Source organism: Magallana gigas, chromosome 9 (genome assembly GCF_963853765.1).
Source record: "Magallana gigas chromosome 9, xbMagGiga1.1, whole genome shotgun sequence".
Taxonomy (NCBI): Eukaryota; Metazoa; Mollusca; class Bivalvia; order Ostreida; family Ostreidae; genus Magallana; species Magallana gigas.
The window spans coordinates 6987068-7004180 of NC_088861.1; the positions used below are offsets into that span (position 1 = coordinate 6987068).

Below are 17113 nucleotides of genomic sequence, written 5' to 3' on the forward strand. Positions count from 1 at the left end.
TTCCGTATTAAAATAACAAAAAAGAACCTTTGCCATACTGAGAATATTATGAAAATTTCATTATCTCAAACTAGATGGGACGGTTTAAAAAACTTCGAGATATCCGAATATTCGAGATATCAAGGGACATTACCAGGGTCAAACACTCATGCTAAAGTAAAAACAAATAAAACAAAACAAAACCCACGAAGTAAGGAACAAAAATTGTCATTTTATTATGTATTTGACCATATAGACAAAATGAGGCTTAAATATCCACCTTATAGTAAAATCAGATAAACTAAGAAAAATAAAATTTTATTCTATTTTGCAAGCAATATTTGCGCGACTGTGAAAAATTATGTCACGACCAAAGTTACTAGCCCTAATATGTATACAGGGTTTTTTTTTCTCTCGCAGTTATCAGCCGACAATCGCTGCACAAAATATGTTTGTTAATTAGTATAATTATGCAAGATTCATCATGCAACATGTTGTTTATTCAACAAATAACACTAAATGTTATTTATGTATACTGGATCATAAATTTTTTTGCGTCACACTTTTTTTCATGCACACCACACTGAGTATTTTCTGATCTTCAGTGATGATTTGAACTGGGAGTTGGTGCCTCGGAACAAAATAGATAATGACAAACTTGTGTTTGACCAAGTCTTGGAGTATATAATCCTTACATAGACTCTGGTTGCGAAAAGAATAACATACGTATTGCATGCTGCAGTACCAAATGATAAATTTACTGTATACTGTTACAGGGTTATTTTTGCCCCGCGTTATTTTCGCCTGTCTTTACTTGCAAACGGTTTCACCCCGTCTTGAATTAGCCCCAACGAATTTTTGAGAATTGTATATATTCGCCTATTTATAAATTCGCCCGATCACAAGGAGGGCGTAAATTAAACAGGGGCGAATATTTCCCTGTATACTATGGTGTTCCGATGGGGCCACTTCGACCTTCGCACTTTCGCCTTTAGGTCGAAGATGCGAAGTTGCGAAGGCAAAAGTGCGACAGTGCGACGGCGAAGGAGCGAAAGTGCGATGATGCGACGGCGAAGCGCGAAGATGCGAAAGTGCGAAGGTGCGAAGGCGAAGGAGCGATACTACTATCGCTCCTTCGCCCTCGCAACTTCGCACTCTCGCCTTCGCAACTTCGCACTTTCGCCTTCGCCTTTTTTTTATAGCATTCAGAAAGTCTCGGTCGATTACATAGAATTTGATGCAGATACCGTACTCGCCAAGGTTTTCCGATTAATTAATGACATCATTGGTACGCATGCGCTAGGCCATTGTGCTTACTATGAATGTTTATAAATATTTTAATGTGTATATGTGACATATTTGTTTACCAGTGTTGGTTATGTCTAATCATTATTATACTCCATATAAAATGTAATGTCCGCCATAATGTATACATATGCACTGTATAATATATAAATTTTACTGACTATGTACATGTACTATACTCATTTTTAATAAATATTGTACTGATTATGTGAATAAACCAACATTGAAATAATTATATCACCTCATAATACTAAAAAATGATTCCTTATTCCCTCATTAGATATCATTGAATGTTGCGAATCCCAGACCTTGGTCTATTTCTTAACTTTCTTCAGCACATAATTTTTGTATGCATGTTCGGTGATTGATCGGCCTTTTGGAATAGCAACTTGAACTACAGGACCTTCTCTATTAAAGAAAATTTCGTATATAATACTTTCTTTGTACTTTTGCATCGTTTTGCTATATCAGGGCACATCTTGTTATCAATTCCTCTGAGGTTCAAAATAATGTATCAATGTTTCGTCACCTCTAACAATTTTCGATAAACGCCGTTCAGTATGGTGTTCCAATGGGGCCACTTCGACCTTCGCACTTTCGCCTTTAGGTCGAGGTGCGAGAGTGCGAAGTTGCGACGGCGAAAGTGCGAAGGTGCGACGGCGAAAGTGCGAAGATGCGACGGCGAAGCGCGAAGATGCGAAGGCGAAAGTGCGAAGGCGAAGACGCGATACTACTATCGCACTCTCGCCTTCGCATCTTCGCACTCTCGCCTTCGCATCTTCGCACTTTCGCCTTCGCCTTTTTATAATTGTGGAGCTCTCTATCGTTTAAAGACAATTTTAGCTGTATAAAAGGACATCTGAGGCAGACGATGAACTTTTTAGAATTTATTTTCAACAGCCTTCGCAGATCCATAACTTTTTCTAGGGGGTGGGGTCGATAAATACATGTAATTATATTTGTCGGGGGTGGGGGAGGGTTCCGAGACATATTTTGGAGATTTTATTATATATAATTAATAAAATTAAATTTTCCGGGGGGATGAGATCCGGACCCTCTCTCCCCCTTTACTGCATGTGTGAGGTTATTAGTATTGAATTTTCCGGGGGGGGGGGGGGGGGGCGGACCCCCTCTCCACCTCTAGATCCATACATCAGCTAGGAGTGTCGCATAATGAAATTAGAATGTTACTGTGTTTGATATACGGTAAACAGACAGCTGGTAATTGACAGGAGTCTAAAAGTGCATATGTATACATTATGGCGGACATTTTATATGGAGTATATAACGATTAGGCATAGCCAGCACTGGTAAACATAAATGTCACATATTTATAAACATTCATAGTAAGCACAATGGCTTAGCGCATGCGTACCAATGATATCATGGATTAATCGGAAAACCTTGGCGAGTACGGTGCCTGCATCAAATTCTATGTAATCGACCGAGACTTTCTGAATGCTATCAAAAAAGGCGAAGGCGAAAGTGCGAAGGCGAGAGTGCGAAGGCGAGGGAGCGATAGTAGTATTCGCACCTTCGCACTTTCGCCTTCGCATCTTCGCGCTTCGCCGTCGCATCTTCGCATCTTCGCACTTTCGCTCCTTCGCCGTCGCACTCTCGCACTTTCGCCTTCGCAACTTCGCACTCTCGCATCTTGGACCTAAAGGCGAAAGTGCGAAGGTCGAAGTGGCCCCATCGGAACACCATAGTTCAGTGAAATTTTTGCAGATTTCAAGTAGTTTTCTACACACTTCAATCTGGAATCGTTTTTAACCGGGTTTTAATGCAAACGAAAAAATCCGGTTATTAAAATGGTGAAAATGGCGGGCGGGCGGGCGGCTGCCAAAAGAATACCCTCATTGTACGGATAACTCCTCCTACAGTTTTCAAGATAGGAAGTTGTTCATTTGCAGATCAGTCGTACATATATCAGAGGTGTGCATATTGCTAGGATTTTGATTTCCGATAATTTATGAAAAAATACCAGCTTTTGAACTTTGTCATTTTTTGGAAAAATATTGCATATAGGGAACCCTCATTGTACGGATAACTCCTCCTACAGTTTTCAAGATAAGAAGTTGTTCTTTTGCAGATTAATTGTACTTATATTAGAGGTGTGTATATTGCTAGGATTTAGATTTCCGATAATTTATGAAAACAAGAGGCCCATGGGCCACATCGCTCACCTGAGGAACAATGGGTATGATAAAATCAGCTTAATGAAGTCATAATACAAACAATCTGGACAATGTACAATAATACATGTAGATCCTGTAAAAATAAAATCCATTTTCCCCCCTGGATATTCTTATGTTTATAATCATTAGTCCCTTTTCTAACAGGATGATTTTATAGTCATATCACATGTTGAGTATTGCAGTCCTCAAAAAGATCCTTTACAATTGTTTATATATGGGATCACATCAAACTCTGAACCTTCTTGTGAGGCCGAAGAATTGTCCTGGAGCCAAAGTCTTAACAATTATAAAGAATCATCTGGCTGATTAGTTTCTGCGAAGAAGATTTTAAAAGATTTACTCTATATATTCCTTTGTAAAACTTTAACACCCCCCCCCCCCAATGTGGCCTCACCCTACCCCAAGGGATCATGATTTTCACAACTTTGAATCTACACTACCTGAGGATACTTCAACACAAGTTTCAGCTTTCCTGGCTGTTTAGTTTCTGAGAAGAAGATTTTTAAAGATTTACTCTATATATTCCTATGTACAACTTCGACCCCCCATTGTGCCTCACCCTACCCCCAGGGATCATGAATTTCACAACTTTGAATCTACACTGCCTGAGGATGCTTCCACACGAGTTTCAGCTTTCCTGGCTGATTAGTTTCTGAGAAGAAGATTTTCAAAGATTTACTCTATATATTCCTATGTAAAACTTCGACCCCCCATTGTGGCCCCACCCTACCCCTAGGGGTCATGATTTTCACAACTTTGAATCTACACTGCCTGAGGATGCTTCCACACAAGTTTCAGCTTTCCTGGCTGTTTAGTTTCTGAGAAGAAGAATTTTAAAGATTTACTCTATATATTCCTATGTAAAACTTCGACCCTCCATTGTGCCCCACCCTACCCCCAGGGATCATGATTTTCACAACTTTGAATCTGCACTACCTGAGGATGCTTCCACATAAGTTTCAGCTTTCCTGGCTGATTAGTTTCTGAAAAGAAGATTTTTAAAGATTTACTCTATATATTTCTATGTAAAACTTCGACCACCCCATTGTGGCCCCACCCTACCCCTGGGGGTCATGATTTTCACAACTTTGAATCTACACTACCTGAGGATGCTTCCACACAAGTTTCAGCTTTCCTGGCTGATTAGTTTCTGAGAAGAAGATTTTCAAAGATTTACTCTATATTTCTATGTAAAACTTTAACACCCCCCCCCCAATGTGGCCTCACCCTACCCCCAGGGATCATGATTTTCACAACTTTGAATCTACACTGCCTGAGGATGCTTCCACACAAGTTTCAGCTTTCCTGGCTGATTAGTTTCAGAGAAGAAGATTTTTAAAGATTTACTCTATATATTCCTATGTAAAACTTCGACCCTCCATTGTGCCCCACCCTACCCCCAGGGATCATGATTTTCACAACTTTGAATCTGCACTACCTGAGGATGCTTCCACATAAGTTTCAGCTTTTCTGGCTGATTAGTTTCTGAGAAGAAGATTTTTAAAGATTTACTCTATATATTCCTATGTAAAACTTCGACCACCCCATTGTGGCCCCACCCTACCCCCGGGGGACATGATTTTCACAACTTTGAATCTACACTACCTGAGGATACTTCCACACAAGTTTCAGCTTTCCTGGCAGATTAGTTTTTGAGAAGAGGATTTTCAAAGATTTACTCTATATATTCCTTTGTAAAACTTTAACACCCCGCCCCCCCCTCCCAATGTGGCCTCACCCTACCCCTGGGGGTCATGATTTTCACAACTTTGAATCTACACTACCTGAGGATGCTTCCACACAAGTTTCAGCTTTCCTGGCTGTTTAGTTTCTGAGAAGAAGATTTTTAAAGATTTACTCTATATATTCCTATGTAAAACTTCGACCCCTCATTGTGGCCCCACCCTACCCCCAGGGGTCATGAATTTCACAACTTTGAATCTACACTACCTGAGGATGCTTCCACACAAGTTTCAGCTTTCCTGGCTGATTAGTTTCTGAGAAGAAGATTTTTAAAGATTTACTCTATATATTCCTATGTAAAACTTCGACCCCCCATTGTGGCCCCACCCTACCCCCGGGGGTCATGAATTTCACAACTTTGAATCTACACTGCCTGAGGATGCTTCCACACAAGTTTCAGCTTTCCTGGCTTTCTGGTTCTGGAGAAGAAGATTTTTGAAAATTTCTCGAAATTTTTCATTAATTTCTAATTATCTCCCCTTGAAAACGAGTGTGGCCCTTAATTTTCACAACTTTGAATCCCTTTTGCCTAAGGATGATTTGTGCCAAGTTTGGTTGAAATTGGCCGAGTAGTTCTTGAGAAGATGTTGAAAATGTGAAAAGTTTACGGACAGACGGACAGACGGACAGACGGACGGACAGACAGACAGACGGACGACAGACAAAATGTGATCAGAATAGCTCACTTGAGCTTTCAGCTCAGGTGAGCTAAAAATACCAGCTTTTGAACTTAGTCATTTCTTGGCAAAGTATTGCATATAGCCTCTACGATACGCTATACATTCCGCTCCTCTACGATACGCTATACAAGTTGTATAGCGTATCGTAGAGGAGCGGAATTACAAGTCTAATTTTAATTAGATTGCTATTTGTGAAATGGTTAATCGACCACCATTAGTAATTATATCGGCTATTTTTGCAAGTACATGTATTGCATACGTTGAAGCCTTACATGTACGAGGTGCTCCAGGACGTTAATTTCCTTAAAGTCTGCATGTTTGGCAATCTTTGAAGTAGCTGACCCACCTGTAAAACTTGTCTCAATGACATACACTTGTTTCCATACACACCACACAGTTCTTTTAAAATTTCTTTCGAGTCTTTACCTAGTCTGACACATGCTTTTCTGTAGCCTCTAAATTTCAGCCTTATTATATGATAACTTGCCAGTCATATTTTCATAGTGTTTCGAGTAGGGGTTTTATATCAGCTTCTCAAAGGAGTATTCGATGATGAAACGTGGTCAGATAAACGGCCATAAATAGAATATTAACCAAATCATGCGTGAAAAGGAAATAAAAGGTCAATTAAACCATGTATCTTATGTAATTTGATTAGTGACATTATTATTGAACGTCCTTCGTAAATCATAATTGACTTCTCTGTAGCAAAAAACGTTGTATATTTCGTTGTAAAAATTGTAGATGGTCATGGTATCGTATAGTTCAATGATTTTAGGTAAAACTCAGTTTTTCAGATAAAAAACTGAAACGAAAGGTTAAACGCATGAAATGTATACATATCCGATTTTCCGATGACATGTATATCCAATTGATGGGTCAAGCACTATTCATTCTGCAGAGCTTTTCTTGGATAAAAATGAAGCCTATAGTCTAAATGGTGTGTCGAGCTTTTGAAATAATATGTCGACTACTCGAAGATTTAATATGTCGAGCAATCGAGATGTTATATAAAGATCAATCACTGAAGTGAGATTTATCATGTCGACCACTCCAGTCCTCAAGGTTTCATAAGCCGATCACTCACTGAAGGTTTAACATTTCGACCACATTAATCGATAATATGTCGAGCACTCGAAAAAAATGTGATGATCATGCTGGGTCGAGGTCTCGAGACTATCATGTCAACCTCTCAAGATTGATGTGCCTTGCAAAGGAATTGAAAATTCGAGCACTTGGAATGTCCGATGATCACTCGACATAAAAAGTCGAGCTTTCGAGATAGTGTATAGAGATGAATTACATGCATGTATACCAATTTATTGTTGTGCCTTCTCGAGACACCTGCATGTTTAACCCCCCCCCCTTCCCCTCTCTCTCTCTCTCTGGTCAATAGATAACAACATGCATTTCTACTACTTAATCATCTTGTAGAGGGACAGGGCGGCCGTTTCCTGACCCCGTTTGACCCGTACTGACCATGTCATATCTCTGTTGTACTAATGTCACACTGACATTATGTTACAGGCTACAGTTAAGAATCTTTAACCCTAACGAAGATCTATGATTTTAAACATCCGTACTTTGCACAGGCACCTAACCTTAGAAATACAACTTTACAAGTTAAGATAACTTTCTGTACTATTGATACAGTACAAAGAGTCATCTTATTAAACATATTTTAACTTATTTTACTTGATTGATTTTTTTCAGTCATTAGGCTCAAATTTTAAAAAGTATTTCGCTTTACTTACAATTAGGCCTTCCTGCTCATTAGTTTAATTAATTACAAAGATCTCCCAAGAAATAAACTGCACTAATTGGCATCTTTAACCTATGATAAAATTTAAGTTTAACGAAAAGGTTGTTTAATATAAGGTAGTCCAGTCTCCAAAGTCTAAATGAAAAACGGATGATTTATATTCCGAGTAGAATTGATTGAATTTGATTCCAAAACATTTAATAATTACATGTATATGCTTTTCAAATAGTGTAACAATATTATCATGTTTAAAAGTGTATGAATACAAAAACTGATTAATTCTTTCATTGATTTCTTTTCTTTCGTAAAAAAAAAAAGCTTCTGGTTTTTGTTCCTTTATGTCAGTTGTTGATTTTTTGATCACCGCTGTACAAAATGAAAGGCAATATCACATACTAGTACATCATAATGTGTACAGAAAATCATCAGCCGCCCCCGGTAATATTTCACAGATGTTGGAGGTCGAATTTGTCCCTTTCGAATTCGGTTATTCCCTGGTTTGTAAGTCTTTTGCAAAATCGTCTTTGATACGCTGAAGTAGCTCCGGATTGGTGAAAACATCAATGGCGGTCATTGCTAGGGCCTTCCCTTGAGACAAGGTAAAGGGCTGGGCCGCTGGGTCACCTGTAAAAAGATGGTATGACTGATTAAAAAGAACAACGAAATGACTGGCCCTTAAAGAATCCTTGATTATGCGGTTCATAAGAAGCCGAAATAGCTATAAAAGTATCAAAGATGTTGGTGTTTTTTTGGTGTTGTTGGTTCATGAGATAATAAGTTTAATAATGGTTACGGGTTTTGCAAAGAAAAAGATGAACACAATTTTGAAGAAGAAAAAAAAACTATACAATGAAAAGTAAATAAAAGGAATTTGATGCCCGTCCATCCAATTGTTTGAGCTACAAGTCTGCAGCTGCCATATTGGCGTAACTATTGCAAATTGCTTACAGCCATGGAGTCTGAACTTTCAGAGCCATATAACAAGACCATGGAATTCAGCGGTATAGTGTAAATGTCTAGATAGTTCACACATATACAGAGTACATGTACATGGTTATATAGGGACTAACAAATGTTGTTGATTTCCATAAGCCAAAGACGACATGAATGGCTAACAAAAACTTTACTATTGGCAAGCTTATATCAAACTTCTCTTTGACACAAACAAACATTATACCTGTCGCTGTGTTGAATTCTCGTGTGTGGTTGAAAGCATCACTTCCTATGTAATACATTGGATGTATGCTTGGGACTACATAAGATACATTCCCCATGTCCGTGGATCCGCCGGCCGGAAATTCCGATGTCGTAAGAGTCCCATAATGTCCGAATGTTTTGATATTTTCTTCATAAGTCTTCAGAAGGGACTTATTATGAATAACATCCAGATAAGGTCGTACTTCAAACTTAACTTCCACCTATTAAAGGAAATGATTTAAAATAATATTTCCCGGTATATGTTATCATTAACTTAAGTTTAAAAATCAAATTTATGTCGTACGTACAGTGCAGCCGGTTGCCTTGGCAGCACTATGGAAACAGTTTATGACTTTCTCCGTTAGAACGTCTAATTCCTTTTTGATTGGTGCTCGGATGTAATATTCTAACTCTGCCTCTTCCGGAATGATGTTGGGCTTAACCCCGCCCTTTGAAATTATTCCTAAAATAAAATTCATACATTGAGATCAATAACGTAGTGTGGAATATTTGTTGGTTAATACTTCTTTCTATTGTTCATTTGATTCCATAACAGCCTTCAAGTACTTGCCATGAACCCGCCATGTTGGTTTCATTTGTTGACGCAGATTTGACACGGATTGATATGCGGTCACTGCAGCGTCAAGAGCGTTGACGCCTTCCCATGGAAACGCCGCAGCGTGTGATGCTCTTCCTTTGTAAGTGACCCTTACACTATTTCAAAAAGAATACAAGCACTAAGAATGCATAGTAAAGATTTAAAAAATAACCCATGATCACACGATGTGTAAACTTGATGCTCTCTCTATACTTGCGTATTAATTGCGTTAAAGCCGACGTTTAGTGCGTCAATTGGTGCCGGATGTGACATCATAGCTACGTCAACATCGTCAAAAACTCCCTCCTCCAACAAGATAATTTTGCCACCACCACCTTCTTCTCCTGGCGTACCAATCACGGATAACTGCAAAGATCATGATCAAGTTATTTTCAAAAAACATTTTACTATTTATATTTACGATTAACGTCTTTTGATTGAGGCTGGGATTATGTACCTCCTACTCAATGGCCATTAAACAAATTTATCATCCTTGTTAATTTCTTTCTTAACAATGTACACTTTAATTTTTAAAAAGTCGCATAAGTAAAAACCAATTACAATATCTACTTGTATACTATTTAACATATGACCCGGGGTAAAAGGGGTATTCTCTTGGACAAACTGACCCACTTACATGTATCGTTATACTCATAGTTTTACCTCGGTTAATTTTGGTTAGAAATGTTTGGTTTTTCTTTCCTTTTATTTAAAAGGAATTTTTGTTTTGTTGCGTTGGTTTATATAACCGCATTTTGTTAACATTACAAATATAACCGCATTTTGTTAACATTACAATTTGCTAGAGAATTGAGCCAATAGACCACCCCCCCCCCCCAAAAAAAAAAAAAATTCTGCGGAGGACGATGACTCCAACACCTATATATGAAGTAATGTAGATGTGCTAACCTTTCCAAGTGGTTTTCCGGCCTTTTCAAAAGCTGCCTTAATACCGATTCCCGCTGCCACTCCGACTTCTGCTATAAGATTATGTCCACAGGCATGTCCAATTTCCGGAAGTGCGTCATACTCGCATAGAACAGCCACGTGAGGACCGGAAGAGTGGTCCCCGAGAACGGCCCGGAAAGCTGTCTCATTTTTGTACTTCCGATCCACGGGAAATCCTCTGTCTTCTAAAAACTTTGTTAAATAATCATGGCTGTAAACTTCGTTGAAGTTTAGTTCAGGGTGGTCCCAGATCTCCTTGCTCAAGAGACTCAAATCTTCGGCCTGTTTATCTATAGCACTACAAGCGACCTGTTTTAAATCCGCCATCTTTCCTGCCTTGAAACTTCTGAACTTTATTTCATTCTCCTATCTCTTTATGACATTTATATGGTTGTGTATATCTACTGGGTCATCTACATTTATAATTTATCGCTTGACTTTGTGAAAGTTAACTTGTAACTATACATCAGCTATTAGGCTGTCGAAAGTTAATTCTACGTTTAACGTAATTAAACCCGCGTGCGTAGGTATAAGAGAAATTGTGTTTTAGAAAAAACATACAAACACCTATTTTGATTAGACTAAAATACTGCAATCTGTAGAAACTCGAAAAGGCATAAAGCATATTATTAACTATATAAATCAGATACTCAATGGGATTGTCAAAAAAGATCATTAATACAGGGGTAGCTGGTAGCTGTAATACTCACAATATTATTATGAATAGATAATGTCCTTTCCGATATATTTTATTTGATCAAAAAGGACAATAAGAATCATTTGTTTGAAAATGTTGTTTGTTTAATTTTGTCGTCCTTCCTCATAGATTTGGTGTTTTTGAAGTGACATTAGACGTAGAATTAAGTTTGGGCGGCCTTAGATAGAATTAAATGAGCTATGATATGTACAGACATGATCTTGCATGCATAGGCAACCTTGATACGTGTAAAGGATATAGATAATCTCAGTACAGTGTATAACATCACGTAGCAATAGAATTAGTATGGTGGCATATCTCTGCCCCTTGTGTGCAAGTTATTTTTCTATGAAATATGTCGACATGCAAGATAATTATGTCAACATGCAACATAACTATGTTGACATGCAAGAAAATTGTAATCAGGCAAGAACTATACAAAATCTCAAAAAATCTCAAATATCGCCCAATTGTGACATCCAAGATGCTAGATGCTACCTTTTTATGTCGACATGCAACTTATTTATGTTAACATGCAAGATAAATATGCTTACATGCAACTAATTTATGTCAACATGCAACTTACTTATGTTGACATGCGAGATAAATATGTTGACATGCAACTTAGTTATGTTTACATGCAAGATAAATATGTTGACACGCAACTTATAAGTTATATGTCAACATAACTAAGTTGCATGTCCACATAAATATGTTGCATGTCAACATATTCATCCTGCATGTTTACTAAGTTGCAAGTCGACATATAGAAGTTGCATGTTAACATAAATAAGTTGCATGTCGACATAAATAAGTTGCATGTTAACATAAATAAGTTGCATGTTAACATCAATATAGGTAGCGTATCTAGCATCTTGGATGTCACATGTTGGCGATATTTGAGAGTTTTCATAACTCTTATTTGATTGCAGTTTTCTTGCATGTCAACATATTTTTGTTGCATGTTGATATAACTATCTTGCATGTCGATATAATTAATAGAAAAATAACTTGCACACAAGGGGCAGAGATATGCCACCATAAATTAGCTTTACGTTAATTCTTAAAATGTTTGATAATTAATGGCTTACGGATTAATTTTGTCTAAATTTTAATTCATATAATTATTTACATTTGTTGTATATTTCCCCCTATGTGTTTGCAATGGAAAGAAGATGGGTGAATAAGGCGTGTAATATATAAACTGCCTATATGAGGATTAGATAAGATACTATAAAAATAAAATATGAACAACTCTCATAATTTCTTTCTAAATTATTGAAAGCAATGTATAGCTACCACAACATCGATTTATAACCTGTAAATATTTGGAATAGGTTGATTAAAACCGGCGTATGCGTGTCAAAACCTCCAAATTCTTTCATAGAGTGGGTCTGGGCTCCATATTTTTGTGATATTCTATATAAAGTTTAAAGGAAATCAAACCGATTCCAACCAACAAAAACGTGGAGAGATGACCCACTGTTAAAATAAAAAATAAAAATTGTGGAAAATGATCTCTTAACTGAGTGTTAATAAAGTATACTTTATAATAATGTAAACTTGTTTGGCAACCAAGTTCATTACTCCGTGAATCTTTTAACATTGCTGTTCATTACATGTACTTATATCTACGTTTGAAGAGACCCCCCCCCCTCCCCCAGCGTAAGGATTTTGAAATCTGGCTAAAAAGAGTTTCCCTTTTTTTCTTTTTGCTTGTCATGATTGATTTCGCATAAGTCTGTCCCCTCCCCTATAAAATAAAAACGATGTGCGTGCCTGAACATATACAACTTACTTCACCATACACTCTACAAAACTTCTAAGTGTTCACCATGATAAAACGAAGAATCTTTATTTTAAAGCTGCTTGGTCCGATTTTTTTGTAATTACAGTATCAATTTTTTTTTCATACAAATCATTTATCTTAAAAAGTTATGGACTTTCTCCTATTTACACCAGCAGAATCAGTCTCCTTTCAAAGTTAGAAATATTCAAAGTAAATAAAAATAATTTCTCTTTGGGCAAACGAAAAAACAAACCAAAATGCATCACGGGAATGTTTAGAAAAGGAAACCGCCTGGTTTCGTCCCCCGAATGATTGGGGTTATTCAACCCGCATGCTATGCATCGATTACAAATTTGTAATGAAAGCAGACTTTGGAAATATTAGCGAACAAAACGTACACACGCTTATTTGTAATTTGTCTGATCATTTCGACCTTTATTTAAATCGAGGTCAAATTCGTAATACAACCATACCCGTCTCGTCGTCAGGGGTGAAATTTAACATGAGGCGAAATAACGCGGTACCTTTTAATGTCGTATATTTACATTCTACTGTGTTTTTCCATTAAATTCCGTGATGTTTAAATGCCTCTAAATGCAACACCTATTCACTGCGTATGAATTTACGAGTAATTTACATAAGTAGTTCTCAAACAGTGATTTCTATGTTATCGGTTAAAAAATGTATTTCAAGAATATTGTCAAAAAACCATGTTTATTCAACAAGAAATTTGACTTTATTGTTAAAAGCAACATTTCAAGAGTTATTTATCATGGATTATATTTTCATGCTCGTCGATCTCATCTCAACAGTCTATGTGAAAACCAGTTTAAACCGGTTTTACAAAACAGCTGTTCTTGCTGTTACTTATTCACTCCCTCCGTGATCTGCACTTTATATCGATTTATTTAAGTAAACAATTGATTTCTTCAGTAAGGGAATGTAAATATAAGCATTAAATGATTTATTTTTGACGTCGTCGTGTCAATAACTGCCGTCAGGTGAGCAGACAAATTATCATAACGCGCTAACGCGCGTTATTCAATTTGTCTGCTCACCTGACGGCAGTTATTGACACGACGACGTCAAAAATAAATCATTCAATGCTATATTGTTTTGTTAGCAAATTTTGTAACGTATTTTTCTTCATTGAAATTTGGCATAATTGACGGGTAAAACTACTGCAATGTCTATTATTATACATAATTATACTAAGCATAGCCATCGTTTAAAAGCGTGCATAAAATTTGATATAAAATCGGACCAAGCAGCTTTAAAATAAAATGATGTGAAATTTTGAACATTTCTTAACTGATATATCTTTTTATCAATAGCACATATGAAATCAAACAACGCCGTTTGAAATGACTTACCCGTGACGAAACGACAAAACATTAAATTGTTATTTTTCTGCGCACGCTTAACATGATTGGCAATTTTTTTGTGATTGATATTAGTATTTGGTAATGGTATACAAAGAAAACCACATAACGTGACCAGAATGTTAACTAAGAACACAGCCAGAGCCGCTGGAATATTTTTTGTCTGCATTGCGCGGGTAGGTTAAGGCAACTCCGAGTTAAATGACCGTCGATATTATCAATTTAAACATTGTTTATTTTTATGAAAACAGTGCTGAATATTAATATCAAGTGAATGTGTTCGCCATGATATTATTTTTCTACTTCGGAATCGAGTCGATCTTTGAAGCTGCCGTGCCATGGTATCACGTGACAGTTAAAAGTAGATAACTTTTTAACCTTAACAAAAACTCAAAAAGTAACACTACCCCGAATTTCATTTGTATATATGATACAATTATTCGATCAGCAATTAGTTCATGTTTATTAGTTTTACTGCTAGAATCCTATTGTTAATCGCATAAAATATATATTGACATTTTTTATCGGAAACCCCCTCGACTTTATCAATTTCATTGAAAATACTACGTATTTTTTATTTACAGCAACGAAGCACGGGATTCTAGCAGCACTTTTCAAGTAGTTTAAGATCGAACACTTCATTCCCGTATAGGATTATAATTACGATGGTTTAATTCTAACATATGCCGTGTCCACAATGACGGTAAAATCGGGTATCTATTTTCCTTATATCACATTCAGTTTTGAACATGATGTTTTCTGAAATAAATTTTAACATGGCGGTAAAGAAGTCGCTTGTCCCCTTAGTGTATATACGTCCTTTTACACCTAAATTCTTTGGAGATGATACATTGAATTTCGAAAAATGTCATTGGTGTAAGAAATGCAAATTATATATATATTAAAAAAAAGAAATTTAAGAAGTGTGTCGATACTGAAATGTAGCCCTGCAGCTTGAACAGGATAAGGTTAAAAAATATTGTCAGTTATTCATTAAAATAAATTAGCAATTCTTGTTGTCAATTGTCTAACTGACCCATCCACATTTTTTCTAATCTATAAACCTTCCTACTGCATTTTAGGCATAAAATGTCACCAATTGCAATGCACACGTTATTTGCAAAGAACAAATTGCATCTACTTTGCAATACTTCTCCCATGCTTGTACCATTTCCTATAGATGTTCTCTTTGGAAAGGCAAACGCAAAATCTTTACTGGGCATGATTTTATTTAAGTGGCACCTGTTTCGAGTAACACAAAGTGGATGATGCTTGTCCTCAAACAAAGCGTGCTTACACTAAGGTATAGTTACGGTTGAGTGGTTTCATTTCAGTACATACTTTGTCATAAATGTCTTCAATTGGAAGAGCAAACGTGCATTATAGGAAGAAAATCGGAGTAAAATTAAAAAACAACAACCCTGCATAAAAAAAATAAAAATGAAAAGTTGTTTATACAGACCAATAATTTTAAAAAAGAAAAATGATGCCCACAGATGGAATCGAACCAGGGCACAAAACACATCCTGTGTAACATAGCCAGCGGGTTTTTTTATTTTTTTTTTTATTTTTTAAATCTTTTATTACATAGTCAGCGGTTTAATCTACTCCGCTATACAGAATTAACTCATGCTGATATAAATACAGACCACTAGTGTGATACAAATCAATTTCCGAAATTTTAATATTTAAGAAATTTTTAGGGGTAGGTCGGTCCTGAGGGATATCAAGGCCAAAAGCCATGCAGAAATATACCATTTGACTGAGAGAATGCTGTTTTAGCCAACTTTGAAGAATAATAATAAAATTGCAAGAGCAATATGATAGGTTCAAAATTGTTTTGCATGATCTTTACGTACACAGAATATAGAATCTAACTCTTTTATGCGGATTATGTTTTTTCCCTGAAATATTGCTACCCCCATATCTCGCATGAATCACCAAACAAAGCATTTCATTGTTAAAACTTTGTGTTATGCCCCAGCGGGTCATACGTATACATGTAGATTGGGTTAACGTTCTCTACCCATATCGGAGTCTGAGTGTATAACGAACGACAACTCTCTCTCTCTCTCTCTCTCTCTCTCTCTCTCAACTGACTGAAACGTTAGAGATATTGAAATTGTTAACATGCAAATACGGTACATGACACTAAACGACAAACGATTAATTGTAGTTGGAAAAAATAGATTTTCATTTTCTGTAAGACCATCTTTCTATTACAAAATATGGGTTTCTACAATCTTTTAACTATCTTAAAAAGCATTAAACAATTCACTTCTCTGAAAACTGTATTTTACCAAAAAAAAAGTTAGTGTTATCTTCTATTCACTTCTACAAAAAATAGTGGGGGCTGTCAAGAGCATTACATCTAAACAGATCTTTATTTAAAAAATACAATTTTATCTTAATCTTGTATATATGAATGATGTTCCAATAGTGCTACCCTTAATAAAAAATAGAATTATGATGGTGTTCTATTTTCTATTCAATATTTTTTTTTCTATTTTATTTTTGTTAGCTTTATTGCGCAGGTTTTTTTTTAAAAATACTTGTTGAACAAATATTATATATTATATATTACACTCTTTTTTTCATGCGGTTACATTTACACGAACGTATATTATAGAATTTTAAATGTATAAACTGATAAATATTTGTCCAGTATAAGATATTTTTCGATTTTAAGACAATATATTTGATACAATAGCATGAACTCAACATAAATTTAGATTTTTTGCATTTTTAACCTAGCTGTGACATCACAAAATAAATGTTAGAAGATAACTCGAAAAGGCTGGAATGAGGGTTAAAAATTACAGTAGAAAAAATAAA

General features: G+C 36.2%; 1 protein-coding gene across 1 annotated transcript; it reads right to left on the reverse strand.

Moving 5' to 3' along the window:
• Nucleotides 1–8036: 8036 nt before the first annotated feature.
• Nucleotides 8037–10848, reverse strand: LOC105347663 (peptidase M20 domain-containing protein 2). The gene is made up of 6 exons (XM_011456823.4): nucleotides 10372–10848; nucleotides 9680–9828; nucleotides 9436–9578; nucleotides 9173–9327; nucleotides 8845–9085; nucleotides 8037–8291 (listed from the first exon to the last, which is right to left on the reverse strand). Exons 1-6 carry the CDS (start codon nucleotides 10735–10737, stop codon nucleotides 8155–8157), a joined length of 1191 nt encoding a protein of 396 aa, XP_011455125.2. The 5' UTR covers nucleotides 10738–10848; the 3' UTR covers nucleotides 8037–8154.
• Between the last annotated feature and the right edge of the window lie 6265 nt (nucleotides 10849–17113).

Coding starts and splice junctions, on each gene's coding strand:
- LOC105347663 (XM_011456823.4), bottom strand. CDS start 10,737: ATGGCGGATTTAAAACAGGTCGCTTGTAGTGCTATAGATAAACAGGCC. Junction 9,829..10,371: donor CCGGAAAACCACTTGGAAAG/GTTAGCACATCT, acceptor TGATCTTTGCAG/TTATCCGTGATTGGTACGCC. Junction 9,579..9,679: donor GGCTTTAACGCAATTAATAC/GCAAGTATAGAG, acceptor TTTTTGAAATAG/TGTAAGGGTCACTTACAAAG.